At 61.4% G+C, this 21,498-nt stretch overlaps 2 protein-coding genes across 2 annotated transcripts; both read left to right on the top strand.

Annotated features, from left to right (window-relative positions):
* Window positions 1-9: 9 nt before the first annotated feature.
* DOK3 (docking protein 3) lies at window positions 10-2,941 on the top strand. The gene is made up of 5 exons (XM_066560025.1): window positions 10-66; window positions 1,372-1,665; window positions 1,792-1,885; window positions 1,971-2,143; window positions 2,225-2,941. The coding sequence occupies exons 1-5, from the start codon at window positions 10-12 to the stop codon at window positions 2,939-2,941; spliced, it is 1,335 nt and encodes a 444-aa protein (XP_066416122.1).
* A 207-nt stretch (window positions 2,942-3,148) lies between these two features.
* PDLIM7 (PDZ and LIM domain 7) lies at window positions 3,149-20,471 on the top strand. Its single transcript, XM_066560426.1, has 23 exons — window positions 3,149-3,231; window positions 4,469-4,575; window positions 7,917-8,068; window positions 8,377-8,407; window positions 9,102-9,274; window positions 10,597-10,751; window positions 11,676-11,745; window positions 11,851-11,996; window positions 12,342-12,378; window positions 13,015-13,053; window positions 13,172-13,326; window positions 13,683-13,719; window positions 14,154-14,192; window positions 14,322-14,467; window positions 15,327-15,363; window positions 16,133-16,171; window positions 16,294-16,833; window positions 17,744-17,802; window positions 17,935-18,169; window positions 18,247-18,427; window positions 18,583-18,703; window positions 19,170-19,285; window positions 19,566-20,471. The coding sequence occupies exons 2-23, from the start codon at window positions 4,471-4,473 to the stop codon at window positions 19,650-19,652; spliced, it is 2,700 nt and encodes an 899-aa protein (XP_066416523.1). The 5' UTR covers window positions 3,149-3,231; window positions 4,469-4,470; the 3' UTR covers window positions 19,653-20,471.
* The last annotated feature ends 1,027 nt before the right edge of the window (window positions 20,472-21,498 follow it).

The following is a 21,498-nucleotide window of genomic DNA, read 5'->3' as shown; positions in this document are numbered from 1 at the left end:
ACTGGGCCCATGGAGAGACCAGTGAAGGATGGGATCCTTTATGTGCAGCACACCAAATTTGGAAAGGTAAAGTGTGGATTTGGGGTTGGTAGAGGGTTTGCCCTGATTTGTCATGAGGCTGGGCCTGGGGCTGGGCCCTCAGCAGCCTGGGAAGGGGCGACTAGAGCCAGACCCATTGGAGCTGCCCTTGGGGGAGCCCTGGGCTCAGCAGCTCCATAAATGGGGCTTTCCTGTGGGGCTGAGGGGACCCATCTGTGTGGGCACCCACTCTGGATCGCCCGTGTGTTGGGTTCTTCTTGCTTGGTCACCGCGTGAGTCTCAGTGGAAGAATAAACATGCGTTAATATGGCGCAGCTCCAGCGTTTGTGTGAGTGTGTGTGTGAGTGGGGCCCTGGGCCAGCACGTGGGACGTGTCTCTGTGCCCTCCATCGGCCTGGCCCTGCGGGGCCAGCACCATCTAGCGATACCCTGGTGGCTTGGGGCTGCTCCTCTGTGCCCTTGGAGGGGGCACTGAGTGCCACAGCCCTCGGGGCAGGGTATGGGTGACACAGTGAGAGTACCTGGGGTTGGGCCAGCTCCAGGGAGCTGTCGGGTGTGGGCGAAGTAGGTTGGGCTGGTCACACCATGGTAGGGTGGCCATGTCCTGTGGGGGTCTCAGTGGATGTGTGGGGCTGCAATTGCACTCTGACCTCCCTGCTGAACAAGAACCAAGCCCTGGAAGCTCAGCAGGCAGCCCTGTGTGTGACGAGCTGGTGCCCTGCCATGGAGGAGGCAGGTGGGCTGGGGGTGGTGGGTATTTTGGGTGCTTGGCTGCATCTGGTTCCTGCAGGGCGGAGGCTCTGTGCACTTTTGAGGTATATGGTGGCACGCGCCCCCGCTATCCCATGACAGACTGGCATGGTGCTGGTGCTGCAAGGCTCCCCTGGGAGGAAGCAGGCTGCTCAGCAGATGTGAGGCTGCCAGCAGGAGCCTCAGCAGCTCAAAATGGCTTTAATTTGCATCAGGGTCTGTCCTGAGAACAGCTCGAGAGCTCAGCTGCAGGTCGGCAGGCCAGCACTTGCAGCAGGGAACAAAGAGCAGGACCTGGTGCTCAGGGAGCCAGGAGTGAGTGTGACTCACCCAGTGAGCCATGCCAAGCCCGCTCGGGGCAAGGCCCCCCTCAGCCCAGCTTCAGGCCTGCCCTGCCCCACAGTTCAGGGGTCTGCGCTGGGCCCTGTTCTCTGTGCCCTCCAACAACACCTGGCAGGTGTGTGCTGGGACTCCCCTGTGCCCTTCTGTGCCCAGTATGGAGGGCAGTGCTGCCAGATAGATACAGCAGCCAGCTCTTTGCTGACCCATTTTTTCCCTGCCTTTGCCCTTTCTATGCATTAGAGGTCCTGGAGGAAGATGCGAGCACAGCTGTTTGCTGCCAGCCCGTCCGGCGTGGCCCGCATGGAGAAGTTTGACGTGCGGGATGATGGCACGGTCCCAGAGAAGATGTCCCTGCAGCGCTGTGCCCGCCGCGTGATCCGCCTCTCTGACTGCGTCTCCGTGGGCCCGGCGGGCACCCAGAGCTGCCCCAAAGCCACTGCTGCCTTCTACCTCACCACCACGGAGAAGAACTATGTGCTGGCAGCCGAGCAGCGCGATGAATGGATCACCCAGCTCTGCCAGCTGGCCTTCCAGGTACCAAGGGGTCTGGCAGAGACGGCCAAGAGCCCGACTTGGGTGAGCTGGGAAGCTCCAGGGCAGGCAGGGGATTTGTGCTCTCCCCCTCCTGTCCCAGGTCATATTCACATCCCTTTGTTTCAGGGTGGAAAAGAGACAGTGCCGAGTAATGCCAGGACCCAGCCCAGCCCCGCTGTCCCCATGGAGGAGAATTCTCTCTATTCGTCCTGGCAGGACCGTACGTGCAGGGGTGGTGAAGAGGGCTGGGGTGGGCTGCAGCTCAGTGCTGCAGTGCTGACCCCTGGTTTTTTTGGCTCCCACAGTGACTGAATTCTTGGTGCTGGTCGTCCAGACAGACGCAGCCACCCGCTGCGGGCTGCACGGGCACTACCTGCTCTCAGCCCTTCCCCAGAGCCTGACGCTGAAGGACCCCCAATCCCGCCAGCCCCTGCTCACCTGGCCCTACCCCTTCCTTCGCAAGTTTGGCCAGGATCAGGTGAGTCCCCCACTCCCTTTTGGGGGCTGTTGCCTGCCCAGGGTGGGTGGCAGCCTCTCACCCTCCCCTCTGACCCTGCAGGCTGTCTTCTCCTTCGAGGCTGGCCGCCGCAGTGACTCCGGCGAGGGCACCTTCACCTTCAGCACCCCACGGGCCCCTGAGCTCTGCCGGGCTGTGGCTGCTGCCATTGCCTGCCAGCAGCAGGGCAAGGACACCCTGGAGCCCAGACTCTTCTGTGTCTCAGAGCCCCAGCTCTTTGCACAGGGCCTTGATCCCCAGCCCTGGGGGCCTGGGAATGATGATCCCCAGCCCAGCTCAGCCCTGGGGGGCACACAGCCTGCCTCCCACCCCCCTGCCAACCTCCTCCGCTTCACCCCACCGGAGCCAGAGGCCTCATGCCCCATCGTCTATGCCTCCATCGCCCGGGGCCAGCAGCCCCTCTTTGTGTCAGGGCAGCCAGGCTCTGGGGAGCCCTGGGCCGTGGGGAAGCCGCTCCCTGAGCATCTCTACGAGAACATCTTCACTGCAGAACCACATCCAGCCGGGGCCCAGGAAGAGGAGGAGGAAGGGCAGTGGGAGCTGGGGTGCCGACAGGCCCCCGAGGGCCACAGCAGTGAGGGGGGGCCCGTCTATGACAACCGGGCCGCCATGGCACCGACCCCCCGGGCCGCGGGTTGGGGGCGCGGAGGGCAGGAGGCGCTGTCAGGGCGCTCCGGGCACAAACCTCACAGCACCCTTCGGGCCAAGCTGGTGCGGCTGCTGAGCCGGGAGAGCCCCGGAGCGCGGGACTGGGCTTGATGTGGCCGGTGCCGTTCGGTCAATAAAGGCCCTTCCCGGACCCGGCTCCGCCGCCGCTGTGAGGAGTGGGGGGGGGGCGGGCGGGGCAGCTCGAGCCTCCCCGCTAGAGGGCGCCGCCGTGTCCGCCCCGGCAGCCAGAGGTGATTGGCCGAAACTCCCGCTGGCTCCGCCCCCTCCTGATCCTATATATAGTGGGGCCGGGCCGGGCGGGGGCGGTGCCCGGGTTCGAGTCCCGCGTCGGCCCGCACCGCTCCGCTCCCTCCCGCTCCGCCGGGCCCCGCTGGCCGCGGGTGAGTCCGGGCCGAGGCGGGGGGCTCCGTCCTCTGCCGGGGGGCACGGGGGCGTGAGGGGTGGAGGGCTGAGGCCTGGCGTAAGGGGAAGGTGGGTGGTCAGGGTCGGGCCCGTGCGGGGCAGAGCCAGCGTCCCCGACCCCTGGAGGGGGGCGGTGGTGTGGGATGGGGAAGGGTCCCGAGGCCCCCGCGGGTCAGGGTGGGGCTTCCCAGCAATAAGCTGAGCTGCTGCCCACTCTGTGCACGCCGGGGACCCCCGGTGCACTCGGGCCCCATCCTGCCGGGGAGGGGTGGGGGGTATCCGCCCGCTCCGAGCCGCCCCGTCCCGGCGCCTCGCTGGGGCTTGCGCGGCTCCCGGGCGCCGGGAATGCCTGACACGCAGCTCTTCCCCCGGCCCTCCCGAGCGGGGAGCGGGCTGGTGTCGTCTTACACGCCTTATATAGACCGCACCGGCCCAGGGAGAGCGGGGGCACGCTGGCCCCCGGCCCTGCGGCCGGCCTGTGCGAGGCGTGGGGAGCCCCGCAGCCGGCCCTGTCCGCCCTCGGGGGGAAGGTCCTGGGGCCGTTCGCAGGGGTCTGGCGGCTCCTTCCAGGTAAAAGGTGACAAGAGGCTGCCACTGGCTCGTCTGTCCGGAGCCTTGGCCGGCTGACAGCTGTCAGGCAGGGGAGCGCCGGGATTCCCTCCTGCCGAAGCCCCGGAGATGGGTTCGCTCCCAGGGAGCATCTGCTCGGCCGGCTGCCGGAGCGCCAGCCTGGCTGCTGTGCCAGCGCCTCGGGTGGCATCACGCAGCTCCTGTGCTGCTGCTGCTAATTCATCCGGCAAAAATGCTTCTGGTTCCTATCCTTCTGTACCTGCTGTTGCTTCTCTGTGTTCTGAACAGCCTTGGCTCTCAGCAGCAGAAGTTCCTGGGGTGCTGCAAAGGAGAGCACATCCCAGGTTGGGGAAGAGAGCAGAGCCCACAGATACTCCACTGTGGGTGGCAGCAGGGCTGTGCCTGGCTCCCTGGCGCTAGTCAGAGTTAGCCTGGGCCCCTCAGCTCTGACGTTGCTGGAGGAGATGCTGATGGATTTGGGGTGCGTCTCTGACCACAGTGTAGGATGGTCAGGGTGGAGTTACAGCTGGAAACGTGACCTGCCTCCTGTCCTACCCTGCCAGGCACCGAGCCCTCTCCTCGCCTCCTCTCCCTGCATTGTTTCCACATTCCCTAACACTGGGATCACACCCTCTTCCCTTGCAGAGATGGGTGACATGGAGTCCTACAAGGTGATGCTGAATGGGCCGGCACCCTGGGGCTTCAGGCTGCAGGGAGGGAAGGATTTCAGCATGCCGCTCTCCATCTCCAGGGTAAGAGAAACCAAGGCTGGTGACACCCATCCTTCCTCCTGCCTCTGTGGGAGGGAGGCCGCAGTGGCTGAGGCAGAGCCGTACGGGGGATGTAGATGAGCTGGGGCCCCGGGAGTGCTGCATCCTGCCCTGCCTGGCTCCACGTAGCCTCCTTGGTCCCTTATCAGCTGCAGCCCAGCACGGGGGTGTTCCGGGCAGAGAGCTGCAGGCAGAAACGTGAAATTCTGCACAGCCTCTGCAGAGGGGGGCAGGGGAGGCCCCTTCCGGAGTGTTCCCACCACAGTGGGAGGGGATCTGCTCTCTGAGATGTGGGCCTGGCTTCCTGGTCTGCACCCCAGCACTGGGCTTGGCATCCCAGGACCGAGCCAGTGCCCTTCTGCCCTCCTTTCCACAGCACAGCTCCCAGCTCTATGCCTGAGGTCACTCCTGAAATGGGCATGGAGAGGAGGAAGCTGCACCGCTGCCTGCGCAGGGATGTGACTCCCTCCCCTAAACTCTCCTGTTTCTTCAGTGAGAACCGTTGTGCCACAGCTGGTTGTGCCCGTGGCCGCTGGTTTGAGCCTCTCCTGTTGCAATGTTCCCGGGTTTGACCCTGGCTGTGTGCAGGTCCCCGTCCCTGGGCGGGTGCTGGCCACAGCTTTGGCCACGCAATTGCCTTATAAGCCTTGGAATGTGCCTGCATCGCCTGCGCTGCTGGCGCTGGGGCAGCTGGCACGGATGCTGCTTCTCAAAGGACAGCTTTGCTTCGTGGCATCGAGTGCTGCATGGGGGCCTGCCCCTGGCACGAGCCGGGCACTGCGCACCTGCCCCAGAGGGCACAGATCTCCACAGCATCCCAGCACGGAGCACGGGCCCTGAGGGCACTGAGTGAGGCTGGAGTCGCCTGTGCTGCTGCCCCGGGGCCTGCTGATCTCTGCTGAGCACGCAGAGACAGATTCAGCCAGTTTATTCTCTAAAAAATGTTTCTCTTGGCTGTGAGCCAGTTCTTAACAAAGGGTCTGGTTGGATGGAGGAGCCTCCCAGAGCCAGGGGCAGGGGCCTCGTGAAGCAGTTCTTGGTGAGGCTTGGGCAGTGCTGCCGTCCTGGGCAGGGCAGGAGCAGCAGGGACATTCCCCGGGTACCAGGGTATGCCGCCAGCTTTGGGGGCTCTCTAGTGAGGCTGGGCTGCATGGCAGGGCGGTGTACTCTGATGGGAAAGTGTGAGCCTGTGCTGCTCTGCACTCCAGAGGCATCCCCAGACCCAGAGCTCCTGCCCAGAGCATGCTGCTGTTCTTGGCCACTGCCTCCCGCGAGCTGGCCCTGCTGCAGCAGGCTGGAAGGAAGCATCCTGCCCCAGCTTTGTGGGCTGTAGTGGGGCCCTGCTCTGCAGGGGTGCACAGCACAGGACAACACTGGTATGTCCATTGGCTTGGCTTTCAGCTGTGTCCATCGCTGCAGCACTCCTGGGTGAGCAGTGAGGCTGTTTCAGCTCAGTGATCACACAAAAGAGGTGCCACCATGGCCCTGTGACATGTACCTCCTGTGGCACAGGGCTCTGCTAGGTGCTGACACCCTGGCTAGGCAGGCTGTAAACCATGGTCCCTGTGCTGGAGCTGGGATAAGGACTGCATTCTGGATAGCTGGATGCTGTGTGGCGCATCCTGGCATCTGTCAGCTGGGAAAGAGGAGATACACTTGGGTGCTACTGGCGGGAAGGCACCAAGGGGGCTCTGTTCTGGAGGCCTCTGGACAGGGCAGTAGGTGAGCACCTCTCTGGATGTGGTGATGGAGGTGCAGGGAACAAAAGACTGGGTGGAGAGGGGAGGAAGGAAGCCCTGGTTAGCGGGTCTGGGTGGGAAGTAGGAGGGCTGGCACTGCCATGGCTTCTGGCTGTGCTGGCACCTGTCAAAAGGGGTTTCCTGCACGTTGGCATGGAGAGGGACAGGAAGTGCTGACCAGGCTGGGTGAGGCTTCATGACGCAGCCTGACGTGCTCTCCCCTTCCTGGGCAGTCGTGTGAAAACCTCTCCCAACTCCTGCTCCTGCCTCCAAACCCACGCAGCTGCCCTGTGCCTTCCCCAGCCCTCCAGGGCAGCAAGCTGGGGCTTGCAGCAGCATGGCCAGGAGCTGGGGGCATCACTGCTGTGAGGGCACCCTCCTGTGCCAGGCTGGAGGAACGGGAGGGCGGTGTGGGGATACGGGGTGGGAGTACCCATGTCCTGCTGGGAATAGCAGTGAGATGCAGGTGGAGCTGGGCCACATCCAGTCCATATGTGGTGTTTGGCCTTGCATGGAGGGCTGGTGTTGGCCTAGAGGAGGGATGTGTGACTCCAGGGTGAGCTGGGTTCTGTAAGGAGGGGCCAGGACTCTGTGGTAAGGATTTTTCAGCCCTCTGACAGTGCTGGGAATCTGGCTCGCTCCTTTTATGTTCATGTCGAACAGGACTTGAGGAAATACTTGGTCTGGGTCCAAGCGCCTCGAGTTCTTCCATGCTGGAGGAGCAGGAATGGCTGCAGCCTGCCCACGTCTGTCTGTCTGTCTGTCAGTGCCTGGGAGCTGTGTGCAGTGCTCTGGGCCCTGCTCTGGCTGTGCATCCCTGGTGGGAGGGGAGGGCAGGGCAGCCTCCACTTCCCAGCACGGGGCTGACGTTCAGCCGTGCCATGGAGCCAAGCAGGGCCAAGGCGCATCCCTGGCACCGTGGCCAGGGGACGGGAAGTTTGTGGCTGTGCTCCCGGCTGTCCCAGCTGGATGACATGGTGGGGGCGGGTGTCTCCCTGCCCCGGCAGGGCTCCTGCTCCTCTGGGAATGAGGTAATGTCTGTGCCTGGTGGGAACGGGACAGGAGCGCCGGCGGCTGGGGGAGTGCCCCAGGGGTGCCTCCCCTGTCCTTCCCCGCCCCAGCCAAGGGCTGGACATGCCTGTGGTTTGCAGTGAGATGTGGGCTGCCCAGCAGGCCCTGACTCACTGTGGTCTCTTCCTGCCCTGGGACCACAGGGATGACTCCAGGGGGTGGCTGGGCTTCGAGGCTGAGGCAGCGCTGCCTCTGTGTTCGGTGTCACGGCAATGAGGCCTTGGGCTGCTGGCAGGGTCCCCAGGCATGCCAGAGGGCAAGGGCTGGGCAGTGCCTGGAGAAGTGCTTTGCCTTCTGCTGCTGCCAAGGGGAAGAGGCTGCTCTGGGCTCATGCACTGGGAAATGAGGAGTAATCTGGGGTTGCCACTTTTCCCTGGGTCAGGTCGGTGCAGTGTCCTGTGCTAGGCTAGTGATCCTGGGCCTTGGAAGGCCCCTGCCCTCATGAGAATGTCCCTCTGCTCCCATGTCACTGCTTGGCTGTTCCAGCTGTCCCTAACTCTGTCTGTCCTGCAGCTGACTCTGGGTGGGAAGGCAGCCCAGGCCGGAGTGGGAGTGGGCGACTGGGTGCTGTACATCGACGGGGAGAGCACCAGTGCCATGACACACATCGAGGCCCAGAACAGGATCCGTGCCTGTGGGGACAGGCTCTGCCTCACCTTGAGCAGGTAGAAATTGTGGGTCCCTCAAACATGGGGTTCTGCTATGACTGGAGTGTAATCAGGGCCCTCTGCCCTGTGCCACCTCCTGGTATCACCATCTCCCAGCATCACTGCTCCTTACTTAGAGCCTGGAAGTCCCAGGCTGTGTCCAAGGGCTCTGCTTGCCTGGATAAGGCTTAACCTGACTGCAAGCCACAGGGCAGTGCCAGCTGGCCATGTTTCCCCTCGGCTGGGTGCTGCATCCCTGGGGTACCAGCATGCTGGTGGTGTCTGGACCAACTCCAGTACCTGCCCATCTGTCTCCTCTCTTGCAGAGCCCAGAACCAGCTGGGGAAGCCGCAGAAGGTACGTGTTGCTCCTGGTGCCGCAGTGGCAGCTCAGCCTCATCTCAGGGCAAGGGAATCTCAGTGTAGTGAAACAAATGGACTTTTCTCTTGGAGCTTTTAGGGGGCTGGGGTGTGTTTGAAGGTCTAGAAAGCCTAGCTGGAGGAGCAGCTCTGACCTCTGGCATCGTGGAGGATCAGAGGGAGCGGGATCTGCACAGTAGGTGGCTGGGCCCAGATTGTCTGTCCCCCTGCTGGTGCTGGGTGTGGGCAGGGGTGCAGAGGGGCCAGCACAGGGGAGGAGGCTGGGCAGGTGCAGCACCATATTTGCTAGTGCTGGGGAGTGCCCTGGCACAGGGAGGCAGGGCTGGGGCTGGTGACTGGTGGCTCCTGGGCAGAAGCCACCTGCATGTGCTCAGCTTTTGCCGTGGGACAGTTGCAGTCGGCGTGTGTGCATGCACCGCCCTGCCACGGGCAGCAGCGAGTGTCCGGGCCACCTACTAATCTCCAAACGACCCTCAGGCTGGGTTTGTGACCTGCTGTCTCTGGGCCAGGTGCCCGGTGGAGCGAGTGCCAGCCTGGCAGAGCCTGGTCTTCAAGGTGCACGTGCTGTCCGGCTTCCCTCCCTGGCTGCCCGCTGCGCTGCCTGGCCCAGGGCTGCTCCTTGCATGCTGCTTGACGTGTGAGCCCGTGTCTGTGTGTTTTGTCTCGCTCAGGACTCACTCCCCTGCTCTGAACCCCTGAAATATAACTTCGCTCCCAGCACCGCCCTCAACAAAACAGCCCGGCCCTTCGGGGCCGGCTCACCTCCGAACCCACGGCCCGGGCTGGTGACGAAACCCGTGACGTACGCGCCCCTGGCGCCCGCCTGCACCCCCCAGCACAACGGGTACGTTGCTGTCCGTCCTGCTCCCTGAGGATCGGGGGGAGCCTGCTGCCCCGCCCTGCTGCGCCTTGCATGCCAGGCACCCTGGGGGGGAGCGGGTGACAGCGCCCGTGCCGGAGCAAACGGGGGCTGGTGCTGAGGTGGCACAGCAGAGCTGTCTCACACAGGGACACGTGGCCACGCTCGTGCCGGGCCCTTGCTCAGGACGTGTCAGCCTGTGGGGGCTCCTGCCAGGCTTGACACGGTGGCTGTAGCAGGACACTGGCTGGCATCTGCAGTGGCAGGGAAACAGTGGCTGGCTGTGACCACCGGCCGGTGCCTGCCTGGAAGTCCTGCCTTCCTGGCTGCAGGAAGGGGCTGGGCAGAGTGATGGCCTCCAGCTCTGCCACTCTGTTCCCTGGCTCTGCTGCATGTGTGCAGCAGCTGCTGGTCCCTGCTCCTCCTGCCAGAGCTGCCGTAGTGCCCAGGAGCTGGGCAAGGGGGCAGGATGTGGCATCGACTGTCCCGGGCATCCAGGCCTGTTCTAGGGGCTGAGGGAGCACAGTCTGGTCTGCTGGCATCTGCCCCTGTGCCCCAGTGTGTTCTCAGCCCTGGGTGAGCTGGGTGTGAGACTCAGGGATAGGGGACTAATGCGGGCCATAGGTGAGCTCTGGAAACTTCTTGGGTGCTGTAGGTCTAATTTCACCTTCCTTTTTCTTTCTTTCTCTCCTCCCTTTCTCTTTCCCTCTCCCTACAGGTGCTGAGCCTTGACAAGTCAGTAAGCCTTTTACCTGCTCTCTCTATCCTCCCTGCATGCCTCTTCCCTGCCAGTGCCCTGTCCTTCAGGGCAGGGCCAGCCTGGGGATGGGCAGCAGGCACTGCTCTGCCCATGTGGGTGGGTCACTGCTGGCACCAAGCTGTCTCCAATGTAGAGGGGACAGCTGCCTGTCTCTGCCAGCTGCTGGGGCCCTGGAGTGTCCTTGTGTATGATCCATTCCCTGTTCCTCAAGACGGGGCTGTGCTGGGCACTGTGCCCACGGCCAGGTGGCTCTGCCATAGACAGCTGTGGTGCAGCTCCCTGATGGTGTTTTTTGACCTTGGCTTATTCTTGCTCTGTCCTTTCTCTTCTGGCCCTTGGGGCCAGTTTCAAATTGCCAGGAATGGTGGTGGTCATTCCAGAGTCAGTCCTTCACAGGCCCAGCCTTTGTGAGGGAGGAGTTGGGAGGTGGGGAGGAAGACAAGGTGTGATGTCTCTGGTACCGGTGTGCTGTGATTCTGTGCTGGGGAAGGTGGGGAGCAGCCCCAGGAGATCTGTCAGATTTGACAGATGACTCTGTCACTCACAGGCAGCCCCCACAGCTGCTGGAGCCCCCCAGCACCCCCGTGTGTGACCCTGTGAAGCTGCGGATGTTAGAGGACATTGATGACTCAAAGCCCCCCAGCTGGACCTCCCAGTCCCGCTCCTTCCGCAAACTGTCCCGCCTGGTGGGCGCCGACGCCAGTGAGTTCCCATGGGGCCTGGCACTGCCCAGCTTTGCTGGGGAAGCTGGAGCTGGAGAAAGGCTTTGGTGCCTCATGGAGTGTTGGTTTTGGCCCTCTGTGGCAGTTAAGCCAGGCAGAGCTGCCTGGGGCTCTGTGAGCACGTGGTGGTGCCTCTGGGCTGGGGCCGTGCTCTGCCCCGTGGCCAGGCAGGGCTGTGTTGGGATAGGTGGGCAGTGGGAGGAGAGGGCCTTTTCCCTTTCCTGTTCCTTTCCCTTCCTGCTGTCTCTGGGCCTCAGTTGCTGCAGACTGACTCCATCTCCCCCTTTCTCTCCTGCTATGCTCAGTGGAGGATGGTGAGGACGAGCTTGTTAAAAAGCCCAGGTAAGGGGAGCGTGTGCTGGAGCAGCAGCAGGATCCACAAGGTGCTCACCCCAGGCTCAGCCCACACACCTGGTTCTCTCTTGCTGCTTGCAGTCACTCAGGGGAAGCTCTTTGCTCTGTTGCTGTTTTTTCTCTCTGTCTCCAAGAGTCGAGCTGTTGGTGGAGCTGCAGAGCTCACCCCGCAGCGGGCACTGCCAGAGCTCAGCCTCTGCTCTGGCTTCCACCTTGGGAGGGTCCTGCCAGGACACACCAGCCAGACAAGGTGTCCTGTGCTGGATAGGACTTGCTGGGCACTGCTGGCACCAAGCTGGGGAGGCCAAGCTCTGCCATTGCTTCTTGAGGAAGAGGGACCTGGAGAAGGCTGGTGCACTGAGAACACCTTGCTGGGGGTATTGGGAGGTGCTAGGCAGCAGCTGGACAGTGTGTTGTGAGCCTGGCATGGGGCTGCAGGACAGTGTGTTGTGGGGCTGCAGGATGGCAGGTCAGAGCTGGCTGAGTGTCTCTGACTTCTGCTTCTGGAGTGCATTTGTGAGGGATGGGCTGTCTGTGGTCAAATACTGAGTGTTGTGCTACCCTTCTTTTCAATATCACAGGGATGCCCATGGGTCCAGCTGGGGCACAGAGGAGCAGTGGTGAGTGCCAGGGTCTGGTGAGGGCACCTTTGGCGCCACTGCCCTGTGCTGAAGCAGGGTCTGTACTTGGTGCTGGCTGAAGTTCCTGCCCTCTGTCACTCACAGGCAGCCTCTGGAGCCCCCCAGCACCCCCGGGTGTGATCCTGGGAAGTTGAGGATGTTGGAGGATGCTGAGGACTGGCAGCCTCGCACCGGCACCTCCCAGTCCCGCTCCTTCCGCAAACTGGCCCAGCTGACGGGCACAGATGGCAGTGAGTTCCCACAGGGCCTGGCACTGCCTGGGGATGTGGGACTGTTCTGGGGTAACCAGAAGTTGGGAGGAGCAGTGGGGTGATGTAGCACCTGGGAGTGTTGGTTTTGGCCCCAGTTAACTCCCTGAGGGCTGCTGAGCCAGTGGGATGTGCCCAGGGCTGTGTGTGGGCTCATGGTGGTGCTGCTGGTCTGGGGTTGTGCTCTGCCCTGTGGCCAGACAGGGCTGTGCAGTGGGGCCAGGTGAGTGGAGAGGTTGGTTTTTTCTCCTTTCCCTTCCTGCTTTTCCTGGACCTTAGTTGCTGCAGACTGACTCCATCTCCCCCTTTCTCTCCTGCTGCACTCAGTGGAGGATGGTGAGGATGAATTTATTAAAAAGCCCAGGTAAGGGGAGCGTGTGCCAGGGCAACAGCAGGAACCACAGGATGCCCACCCTGGGCTCAGCCCACAAGGCTTGTTCTCTCTTGCTGCTTGCAGTCACTCAGGGGAAGCTCTTTGCCCTGTTGCTGTTTCTTCTTTCCTCTCCTTATCCTCCACCCTCTATCCTGTCCTTTCCCGCTTCCTAGAGCCAAGCTGTTGGCAGAGCCACAGGCTCACCCCACAACAGGCACTGCTAGTGCTCAGCCACTGCTCTGTCACCTCAGGAGGGTCCTGCCCAGACACCCACCAGCCAGGCAAGCTGTGCCCAGATGAGGTGTCCTCATGCTGGGTGTGCAGGCAGGACCTGCTTGGCACTGCTGGCACTGAGCTGGGGAGGCCAAGATGCAGCACAGTGTGCTGGACACAGTGGGCAGGGGTGGCTGTTGGCACTGACAGCACCTTGCTGGGGGTGTTGGGATTTGCAGGGTAGGGAACTGGATCAGACTGGGGCACAGTGTCTCGTATGGGGCCAGGGAATGGCTGCAAGGCTGATCAGCATTTCCATAAGGCTTGTGTGTCTCTGGGGCTGTGGATGTGTATGGGGAGGGATGGGCTGGTCAAACACTGACTTCTGTGCCACCATTCTTTCTGATACCACAGGGATGCCCATGGGTCCAACTGGGGCACGGGGCAACATCGGTGAGTGCTAGGTTCTGGCAGAGGTGTTGGCATATGCCAGGGCATCTTTGGGGATGCTTCCCTATTCCAGAGCAGGATCCAGTCCTGGTGCTGAGCTCCTGCCCTCTGTCACTCTCAGGCAGCCCCCTCAGGCTCTGGAGCCCCCCAGTGACACTGTGTGTGACCCTGTGAAGCTGCGGATGTTAGAGGACATTGTGGACTCAAAGCCCCACACCTGGACCTCCCAGTCCCGTTCCTTCCGCAAACTGGCCCGGCTGGTGGGAGCAAACAGCAGTGAGTTCTGCAGGGCCTGGCACTGGCTGCCTGCCCAGCTGTGCCCAGCTTTGCTGGGGCAGCTGCTAAAGGCTCTGGTGTGTTGTTACAGCAGGGCATTGGTTTTGCCCCATTTGGGCCCTCTGTGGCAGCTGAACCAGCAGGAGCTGCCCAGAGCTGTGTGGGCTCGTGGTGGTGTCACTGGGCTGGAGCTGTGCTCTGCCCTGTGGCCAGGCAGGGCTGTGTGGTGGGGCAGGGGGGCTGTGGGAGGAAAGGGCATTTTTCCTTCCTTTCCCTTCCCTTTCCTTCCTCCTGTGCCTGGGCCTCAGTTGCTGCAGACTGACTCCATCTCCCCCTTTCTCTCCTGGTGTCCTCAGTGGATGATGGTGAGGATGAGCCCGTTAAAAAGCCCAGGTAAGGGGCAGCAGCAGGAGCCACAAAGGTGCCCATGCCAGGCTCAGCCCCCACAGCCACTTCACCCTTGCTGCTTGCAGTCACTCTGGGGGTGCTCTTTGCACTGCTGGGGGTTCTCCCCTCCCTCTCTGTCCCCTCTCCCAGACTTGAGGTATTTTCAGAGCTGCACAATGGGCACTGCCAGCATTCAGTCACTGCTCTGACCGTCACCTCAGGAGGGTCCTGCCCCAAGCACCCACCTGGGTAGGGGTGGCTGGTGACAATCACAACACCTTGCTGGAGATGTTGGGAGGTGCTGGGCAGCAACTGTGGAGCAGCTGCAGGGCTGCTGGTCAGTATTTCCATGTGGCTCATGCCTCCACGGGGCTGTGGGTGCATATGGCAGGCATGGTCAAACAGTGACTGTTGTGCTGCTGTTTTTTCCAATGTCACAGGGATTCCCATGGGTCCATCTGGGGCATAGTGGAGCAGCGGTGAGTGCCACAGTCTGTCAGAGGTGTTGCCATGTGCCAGGTCACCTTTGGCAGCACTGCCCTGTGCTGCAGTGTTGGGCAGGGTCTGTGCTTTGTGCTCGCTGAGCTCCTGCCCTCTGTCACTCACAGGGAGCCTCTGGAGCCCCCCAGCACCCCCGGGTGTGATCCTGGGAAGCTGCGGCTGATGGAGGACGCGGAGGGCTGGCAGCCCCGCACCGGCACCTCCCAGTCCCGCTCCTTCCGCAGGCTGGCCCAGCTGACGGGCACAGATGAGAGTGAGTCCCCACAGGGCCTGGCACTGCCTGGGGATGTGGGACTGTTTTGGCAGTGGGAGAGGCAGTGGGATGATGTGGCGGCATCAGGAGTTTGATTTTGGCCCCAAGTCACCCCTTGAGGGCAGCTGAGCCAGTGGGAGCTGCCTGGGGCTGTGTGTGGGCTGGTGGTGGTGCTCTGGGGCCGTGCTCTGCCCCATGGCCAAGCAGGGCTGTGTTATGGGGTATGGGGATGATGGGTGGGAAGGTTGGTTTTCCTCCTTTCCTTTCCTTTCCTTTCCTTTCCTTTCCTTTCCTTTCCTTTCCTTTCCTTTCCTTTCCTTTCCTTTCCTTTCCTTTCCTTTCCTTTCCTTTCCTTTCCTTTCCTTTCCTTTCCTTTCCTTTCCTTTCCTTTCCTTTCCTTTCCTTTCCTTTCCTTTCCTTTCCTTTCCTTTCCTTTCCTTTCCTTTCCTTTCCTTTTTCCTTTCCTTTCCTTTTTCCTTTCCTTTTTCCTTTCCTTTTTCCTTTCCTTTTTCCTTTCCTTTTTCCTTTCCTTTTTCCTTTCCTTTTTCCTTTCCTTTTTCCTTTCCTTTTTCCTTTCCTTTTTCCTTTCCTTTTTCCTTTCCTTTTTCCTTTCCTTTTTCCTTTCCTTTTTCCTTTCCTTTTTCCTTTCCTTTTTCCTTTCCTTTTTCCTTTCCTTTTTCCTTTCCTTTTTCCTTTCCTTTTTCCTTTCCTTTTTCCTTTCCTTTTTCCTTTCCTTTTTCCTTTCCTTTTTCCTTTCCTTTTTCCTTTCCTTTCCTTTTTCCTTTTTCCTTTCCTTTCCTTTCCTGAGCATCAGTCACTGCAGACTGACTCCCATCTCCCCCTTCCTCTCCTGCTGCAGTGGAGGATGGTGAGGATCAGATTGTTAAAAAGCCCAGGTAAGGGAGCATGTGCTGAGGCTGCATGTCCCAGGTGTCTGGGCACTGCAGGCTCTGAGCTGGAGATGCTGAGCTGCACCTTAGACTTTTGGGCATACAAGGAGTGGAGGAGGCTATGGCACTGGGAAAATCTGGCTATGGGATGTTGGGAGGTGCTGGGAGTGCCTGCACCTGGGGCACATTGTGAGCCTGGTGTGGCAGAGCTGGGCGAGTGCTGCTGGCTCATTTCCCCTCAGTGTCACTACTTCTCATAAATCTGGGTAAACTCTTGGCCCTGTTGTGGATTCTTCTCTCCCTCTTTGTCCTCTCCCAGAGCTGAGGTGGTGGTGGAGCTGCAGAGCCCACCTTGTGCTCAGCCCACAACAGGCACTGCCGGTGCTCAGCCACTGCTTTGACCTTCACCTTGGGAGGTTCCTGCCTGGACACCCCCTGGCCAGACAGTTTGTCCCCAAATGGGTGTGCAGGCAAAACTCACTGGGCACTGCTGCTGGCACCAAGCTGGGAAGGTTAATATGCAGCACAGTGTGTAGGGATGGCTGGTGACACAACACTTTGCTGGGCATTTTTGGAGTCACAGGGCAGGCACTGTACCTGGGGCACGATACCATGTGGGGTCATGGAATGGCTGGTCAGGCTGGTCAGGAGTGAATGCTGTCGGCATTTCCATGAGGTTCTTATATCTCTGAGATTGTGGGTGCATATGAAAAGCACGGGCTGAGCCATGGATCAGCCACTGACTGCTGTGCCACCGTTTTTTCTGATGCCACAGGGATGCCCATGGGTCCAGCTGGGGCACGGTGGAGCAGCGGTGAGTGCCAGGGTCTGGCAGAGATGTTGCCACGTGCCAGAGCACCTTTTGGAGTGCTTCCCTGTTCCAGAGCAGGGTCTATGCTTTGTGCTGGCTGAGCTCCTGCCCTCTGTCACTCACAGACAGCCCCCTCAGCCTCTGGAGCCCCCCAGCACCCCCGGGTGCAGCCCCGGGAAGCTGCGGCTGATGGAGGACGCTGAGGACTGGCAGCCCCGCACCGGCACCTCGCAGTCCCGCACCTTCCGCAGGCTGGCCCAGCTGACGGGCACAGACAGCAGCAGTGAGTTCCCACAGGGCCTGGCACTGCCCGGGGGTGCTGGGCTCTCCTTGGGCTGCCAGAGTCTGGCAGAATCTGGAGTGGCACTGGAGTGTTGGTTTTGGCCTCGTGTGGTCCCTGTGGGGTGGCTGAGTCAGGGGAGTTGGTGGGGCTGTGCATGGTCTCGTGCTGGTGACACTGGTCTGGGGTCTTGGTCTGCCCTGTGGCTGGGCAGGGCTTTGTTTTGGGGCAGGGTTTGGTGGGAGGAGAGGTTGGTTTTCCTCTTTTCCCCCCTTTCCCCTCTTGTTGTGCCCGGACCTCTGTCTGTGAGGACTGACTGTTTCCTCCTTTCTCTCCTGCTGCGCTCAGTGGAGGATCATGATGATGTGTTTGTTAGGAAGCCCAGGTAAGGGGAGTGTGTGGCAGCAGGAGCTGGGGGGCTGCACATCCTGGGCAGAACCCCTTGGGCATTGCTGCCCCTCAGCTGGGAATGCTGAGCTGCGCCGTGGTGCCCCAGAAACAGTGGGTTGGGAGTGGCTGATGGCACTGGCCAAATCTCACTGGGTTGTTGTGATGTTTGGGCAGCATCTGGACCTGGGGCACAGTGTCCTGCAAGTCTGGCGTGGGGCTGTGGGGCAGCCGAGCTCGTGGATGTCACCAGTTTGTTGGAGTTGTTCCTTGTTCTGTGCAGCCAGGCAGGGGGATGGACAGCACCCCATTTTTTGCCTTTACCTGTCTGTAAAACCTCCTGCCATGGCTCTTGGGTACCAGCTCTGCCCAGTTTGCTCTGACACAAATAAAAGTTGGGTTTGTAGCCATCTCCTTTTTGAATTTGTGTTGGAGAAGCACAGAGCCACTGCCTCTCCCTCTCTCCCTGTCCCCTTTCTTTCACTGGGCTGTGCCTCTTTAGCCCTGGCTTGTTCTGCCTGTTCCCAGCACTGCTGAGCTGGACCCTGGGCCTCCCTGTATCAGGTCACGTCCAGGTCCCCCTGCACCCCAGTGAGACTGGGGGTGATCATATCAGTAGGCAGCCAAAGTCTGTGTGGTCCCTGGGGTCCCTGGTCAGTGTGGAGAAGCCCAGAACCTTCCCTCCTGCCTCTCCCCAGACCACCACAATGGGTGCCAGAGATCCTGGGGGTGCTGTGTCTTGGCAGGACTGAAGGCCCTTGGCTCAGTATCTCATCACTAAACCAGTTACTACTGGGCATGGGGGCTTGGCCAGCTCCCTCCTGCTTGTTGGGGTGGGGAGCCCTGCCTGCACCCCCTGAGCAGACACCAGTGAGCAGGGCAGGCTGAATTAACTGCTTGTTCTGTAGCCAGGTCTCCGTGCCGGACCCGTCCCCAGGAGCAGCGATGAAAACTGAGCCAGGACTGGGTGAGCAAAACATCTCTGGGCTTTTTGGGGAGGGGCTGCCAAGGGATCAGGAGCACTCTCCTTAAGACCTCTCTGTGTGTGTGTGTGTGTGTGTGTGTGTGTGTGTGTGTGTGTGTGTGTGTGTGCGTGCAGCCCCCAGGACCCCCAGTGCCACCCCCAGCCCCACCAGCCGCCCGCCCTGGGCTGTGGACCCCTCGTTTGCCGAGCGCTACGCCCCGGACAAGACGAGCACGGTGGTGAGCAAGCACAGCCAGCCTGCCACGCCCACCCCCATGCAGAACCGCAGCTCCATCGTGCAGGCAGCCCAGCAAGCCCCCGAGGGGCCCGGCCGCACCCCCCTCTGCTACAAGTGCAACAAGGTCATCAGGTGAGCCCCGGCCGCCACCGCTGCCACGCCACCGTCCTGGGCCCCAGCGTGGCTGATGTGGCTCTGTCCTGCCACAGGGGACGGTACCTCGTGGCTCTGGGACATTATTACCACCCCGAGGAGTTCATCTGCTGCCAGTGCAGGAAGGTGCTGGATGAGGGCGGCTTCTTTGAGGAGAAAGGCTCCATCTTCTGCCCCAAGTGCTACGACACGCGCTACGCACCCACCTGCGCCAAGTGCAAGAAGAAGATCACTGGGGTGAGTGTCCCTCAGCCTGCCCTCCATCTCCTGTCCTTGCCCTCTGCTGTCGGTGCCTGGCTCTGTCCCTTCCCACCTTGGTGCATCTCAGGGGATTCCTTGTCCCTTCCTGCCCTTGGTGGTCCTGCCCCTGGCTGACAGTGGCTCCCCTCCAGGAGGTGATGCACGCACTGAAGATGACCTGGCACGTGCAGTGCTTCACCTGCAACGCCTGCAAAACTCCCATCCGCAACCGAGCCTTCTACATGGAGGAGGGACAGCCCTACTGTGAGAGAGGTAGGACCCAGGGACCCCATGTGTCACCTCGTGTGGCCCTGGGGCACCACCGGGACTCAGCAGCTGCGCACAGGGCTGGGGGCATGAGCTGTCCTGCTCCGTGGGCTCCCCCTGGGCTGTGGGGAGCACAGAGACCCCAGTCCCACAGCCCTGAGCACTCCATCCTGGTTCTCCCTAGCTGCAGGGTAGGGCCATGCTCCTATGTTGCCATGGCAATGAGGGAGGATGTACATCAAAGCTACTGCTGCATCCTGGGAGTTGAGGTTCTCCTCCTCCCCCTGGAGCCCTGTGGTGGCTGAGCCACCCTGCACCTTTCTGGGGTGTCCGGGGCATTCTCTCACCTGGATGGGGGCTGGCAGAGCTGTCCCCAGGCCTGTGGGATCCTGGCTGAGCTGCAGCCCTGCTCCTCTGGGATGAGCAGCTGTAGTGCATGGAAGTGCTGACCTGGGCTCTGCCTTTCTCACAGACTATGAGAAGATGTTTGGCACCAAGTGCCGTGGCTGTGACTTCAAGATCGATGCTGGGGACCGGTTCCTGGAGGCGCTGGGCTTCAGCTGGCACGACACTTGCTTTGTCTGTGCGGTGAGCAGTGTGCCTCCCTCCCCGACTGCTGCAGGGCCTGTGCCTCTCCCTGACAGTCCTGCTCTGGGTGGGCTACACCAGCAGCACAGGGGACCTGCTGCCACAAGATTTTTCCCACTTGCCTCCATTCTGGGAGCTTGGGACTCTGCTCTGAGCCTTCTGGACCCTGGCAGTGTCCCAGACCCACGTTGAGGTCCCTGTGTGACACCAGTGCTGGGCTGTGGGGGATCCAGAGGCTGGCTCAGCCCCACAGCCTGACCACCTGCACTCTCCTCCCCAGATCTGCCAGACCAACCTGGAAGGGAAGACGTTCTACTCCAAGAAGGACAAGCCTCTGTGCAAGAGCCACGCTTTCTCCCATGTGTGAGGGGTGGGAATCCAGCTGTGCCCACACATGCCCCCGGCCCTGCATGCTCCTCTCCCCCTGCCCTGCTGGTCCCAGGGAGCCAGGCTGGGCCCTTGGCCCTTTCCCTTGCTCCTGCCCCTTTCCTGGCAGTTCCTGGCTCAACTCCAGCCAGATACAGTGCTGGGTCCAGTGCCTTTGATAGCTGGATGGCTTCTTATATGCTTCTCAACTGGCCCTAGGAGCCCTGGGAAAGGGATGCTGCATGGATCTCCTGCCCCTGAGCCACGCAGCATGGTGGGCACAACTATGCTGAGGCTGGAATTGGAGAGGGTCTGCCACAGCTGGGCTGCTCCCTTGCTGCCTGGCAGATCAGTGCTGGGGCAGGGATATTCCTTACACATCCCTCCCTCAGTGGGTGAGGACCAGCTCCTGTCTCACTCTCCCCAGCCTTCCCTGCTGTGTGCTTGGGACTGGAGACCCGGCCCTGCTCGCCCGCTGGGGCCCTGCCCATGACAACCCTCCAGCCACCCCTCAAACCGCTGCGGTGGTTTCCTGCCCCAGTTGCATTCCGGGGGTGTCTGTCCCTCATGCCCCCCACCCTGGTGGCATCCCCTGGGGCTGGCATCACCCCCAGCTGTGGGCTGGCAGCGTGTGCTGATGGCCAGCCCAGCCAGGCGGCTGCTCCTGCAAGGCTTGGGCACAGCTTCCTACCAAAGAGCTCTCTGCCACTGCCATCCTGGGGCCACCGATGCCTCCCCCCAAACCACACCCTCCGGTCGGGCTGCCCTGATGTAGCCACGGTGCTTTTAGTGCCTTTAATAAACACGTCTCTGCAAGTGCCGCCTGTCTCCGGGCCTGTGGTTTTGCCGAGTGAGGTGCGGCCGGCTGGGAAGGTCATGCTCTGCCCTCATCCCGCTCCCTCTGGGGCCTGACTCAGCTCCTTCCAGCTTTCCAGGGAAACTCTTCGCCTCACATTTCTCCTCCTCTGCCCGTGTCAGCCCAGGCTTGACCCCTTGTGTTGACTGGGTCATCCCTCTTGTAGCAGGCAGGACCGCTAATGGAGGCAGTAATAAATCTGGGGGGCAAAATGCAGCAAGGAGACATTGGGGGTCAGACCTTAGTGGGGGTCCCTGTATACCTGGCAGTGTCCTCATGCCTGAGTTTTTAGAGGTGTTGAGGGGCCATGGGGCATGCATGGGCCACGTGCACCAGCTCTGGGCGTTCTCCAGCGTGGAGCAGCCAAGCGTTCGCTCACGCGCTGCAGCTGCCGTCCCGCAGGACGGGGGCGAGGCCACAGCAGCACCTCCAGCTGGAACGGGCTGGAGGGCAGTGGCTGTGGGGAAGTGGCTGTTCTCCTCCCTCTCCACTCTGACAGCTGGAACGGTCATTAATAATTGCAGCTCTTGCCATGATGAGCAATTGTAAGGAAAATTGTCTTGCTCATCTACTGGAAGGTTCTGCCGGGGGCAGGAGCTGGCTGTGGGGAGCCAAATGCCTCCTGGCATCAGCCAGATCTGGGCTGTGGTGCCATGTCTTCTCACTGCCAGTTCCAGGAGTGCAAAAGCGCATCAAAGATGGGGTGAGGAAAGTCGAGGGATAAAGACAGGCTGGGGCTGGGCCACGCGCTCAGGCTGGGGCACGGGAGAGCAGTGGGATGGTCACACTGAGAAGCAGCAGGACACGGGTGCAACAAGGGACAGAAACAGCTGGTACCTGCCTGGCAGGGCTGGCAGGAGCAGGGCTGAGTGTGCCGTGTGAGTCCCAGCTGTGCAGCCAAGGTCAGAGGAAGCACAGGGGAAGGTGAGGTGGCTGTGGCCCCACGTGGGCAGCCCCTGATCCAACCCTAGCTTGGCTGGACAGCAATCTG

The sequence above is a fragment of the Molothrus aeneus genome, chromosome 15, assembly GCF_037042795.1.
Source record: "Molothrus aeneus isolate 106 chromosome 15, BPBGC_Maene_1.0, whole genome shotgun sequence".
In the NCBI taxonomy this organism is placed as follows: domain Eukaryota; kingdom Metazoa; phylum Chordata; class Aves; order Passeriformes; family Icteridae; genus Molothrus; species Molothrus aeneus.
Note: the sequence above shows the minus strand (reverse complement) of the source record. Positions and strands in the feature narration are given on the sequence as shown.

Excerpts from the sequence above, each read along its gene's own strand:
- PDLIM7 (XM_066560426.1), top strand. The coding sequence starts at position 4,471 with ATGGGTGACATGGAGTCCTACAAGGTGATGCTGAATGGGCCGGCACCC. Across the intron at positions 8,069-8,376 it reads CTCTGCCTCACCTTGAGCAG|AGCCCAGAACCAGCTGGGGA; the intron begins GTAGAAATTGTG and ends CCTCTCTTGCAG. Across the intron at positions 13,720-14,153 it reads GAGCCCGTTAAAAAGCCCAG|GGATTCCCATGGGTCCATCT; the intron begins GTAAGGGGCAGC and ends CCAATGTCACAG.
- DOK3 (XM_066560025.1), top strand. The coding sequence starts at position 10 with ATGGAGAGACCAGTGAAGGATGGGATCCTTTATGTGCAGCACACCAAA. Across the intron at positions 1,666-1,791 it reads TCTGCCAGCTGGCCTTCCAG|GGTGGAAAAGAGACAGTGCC; the intron begins GTACCAAGGGGT and ends CCTTTGTTTCAG. Across the intron at positions 1,886-1,970 it reads CTATTCGTCCTGGCAGGACC|TGACTGAATTCTTGGTGCTG; the intron begins GTACGTGCAGGG and ends TGGCTCCCACAG.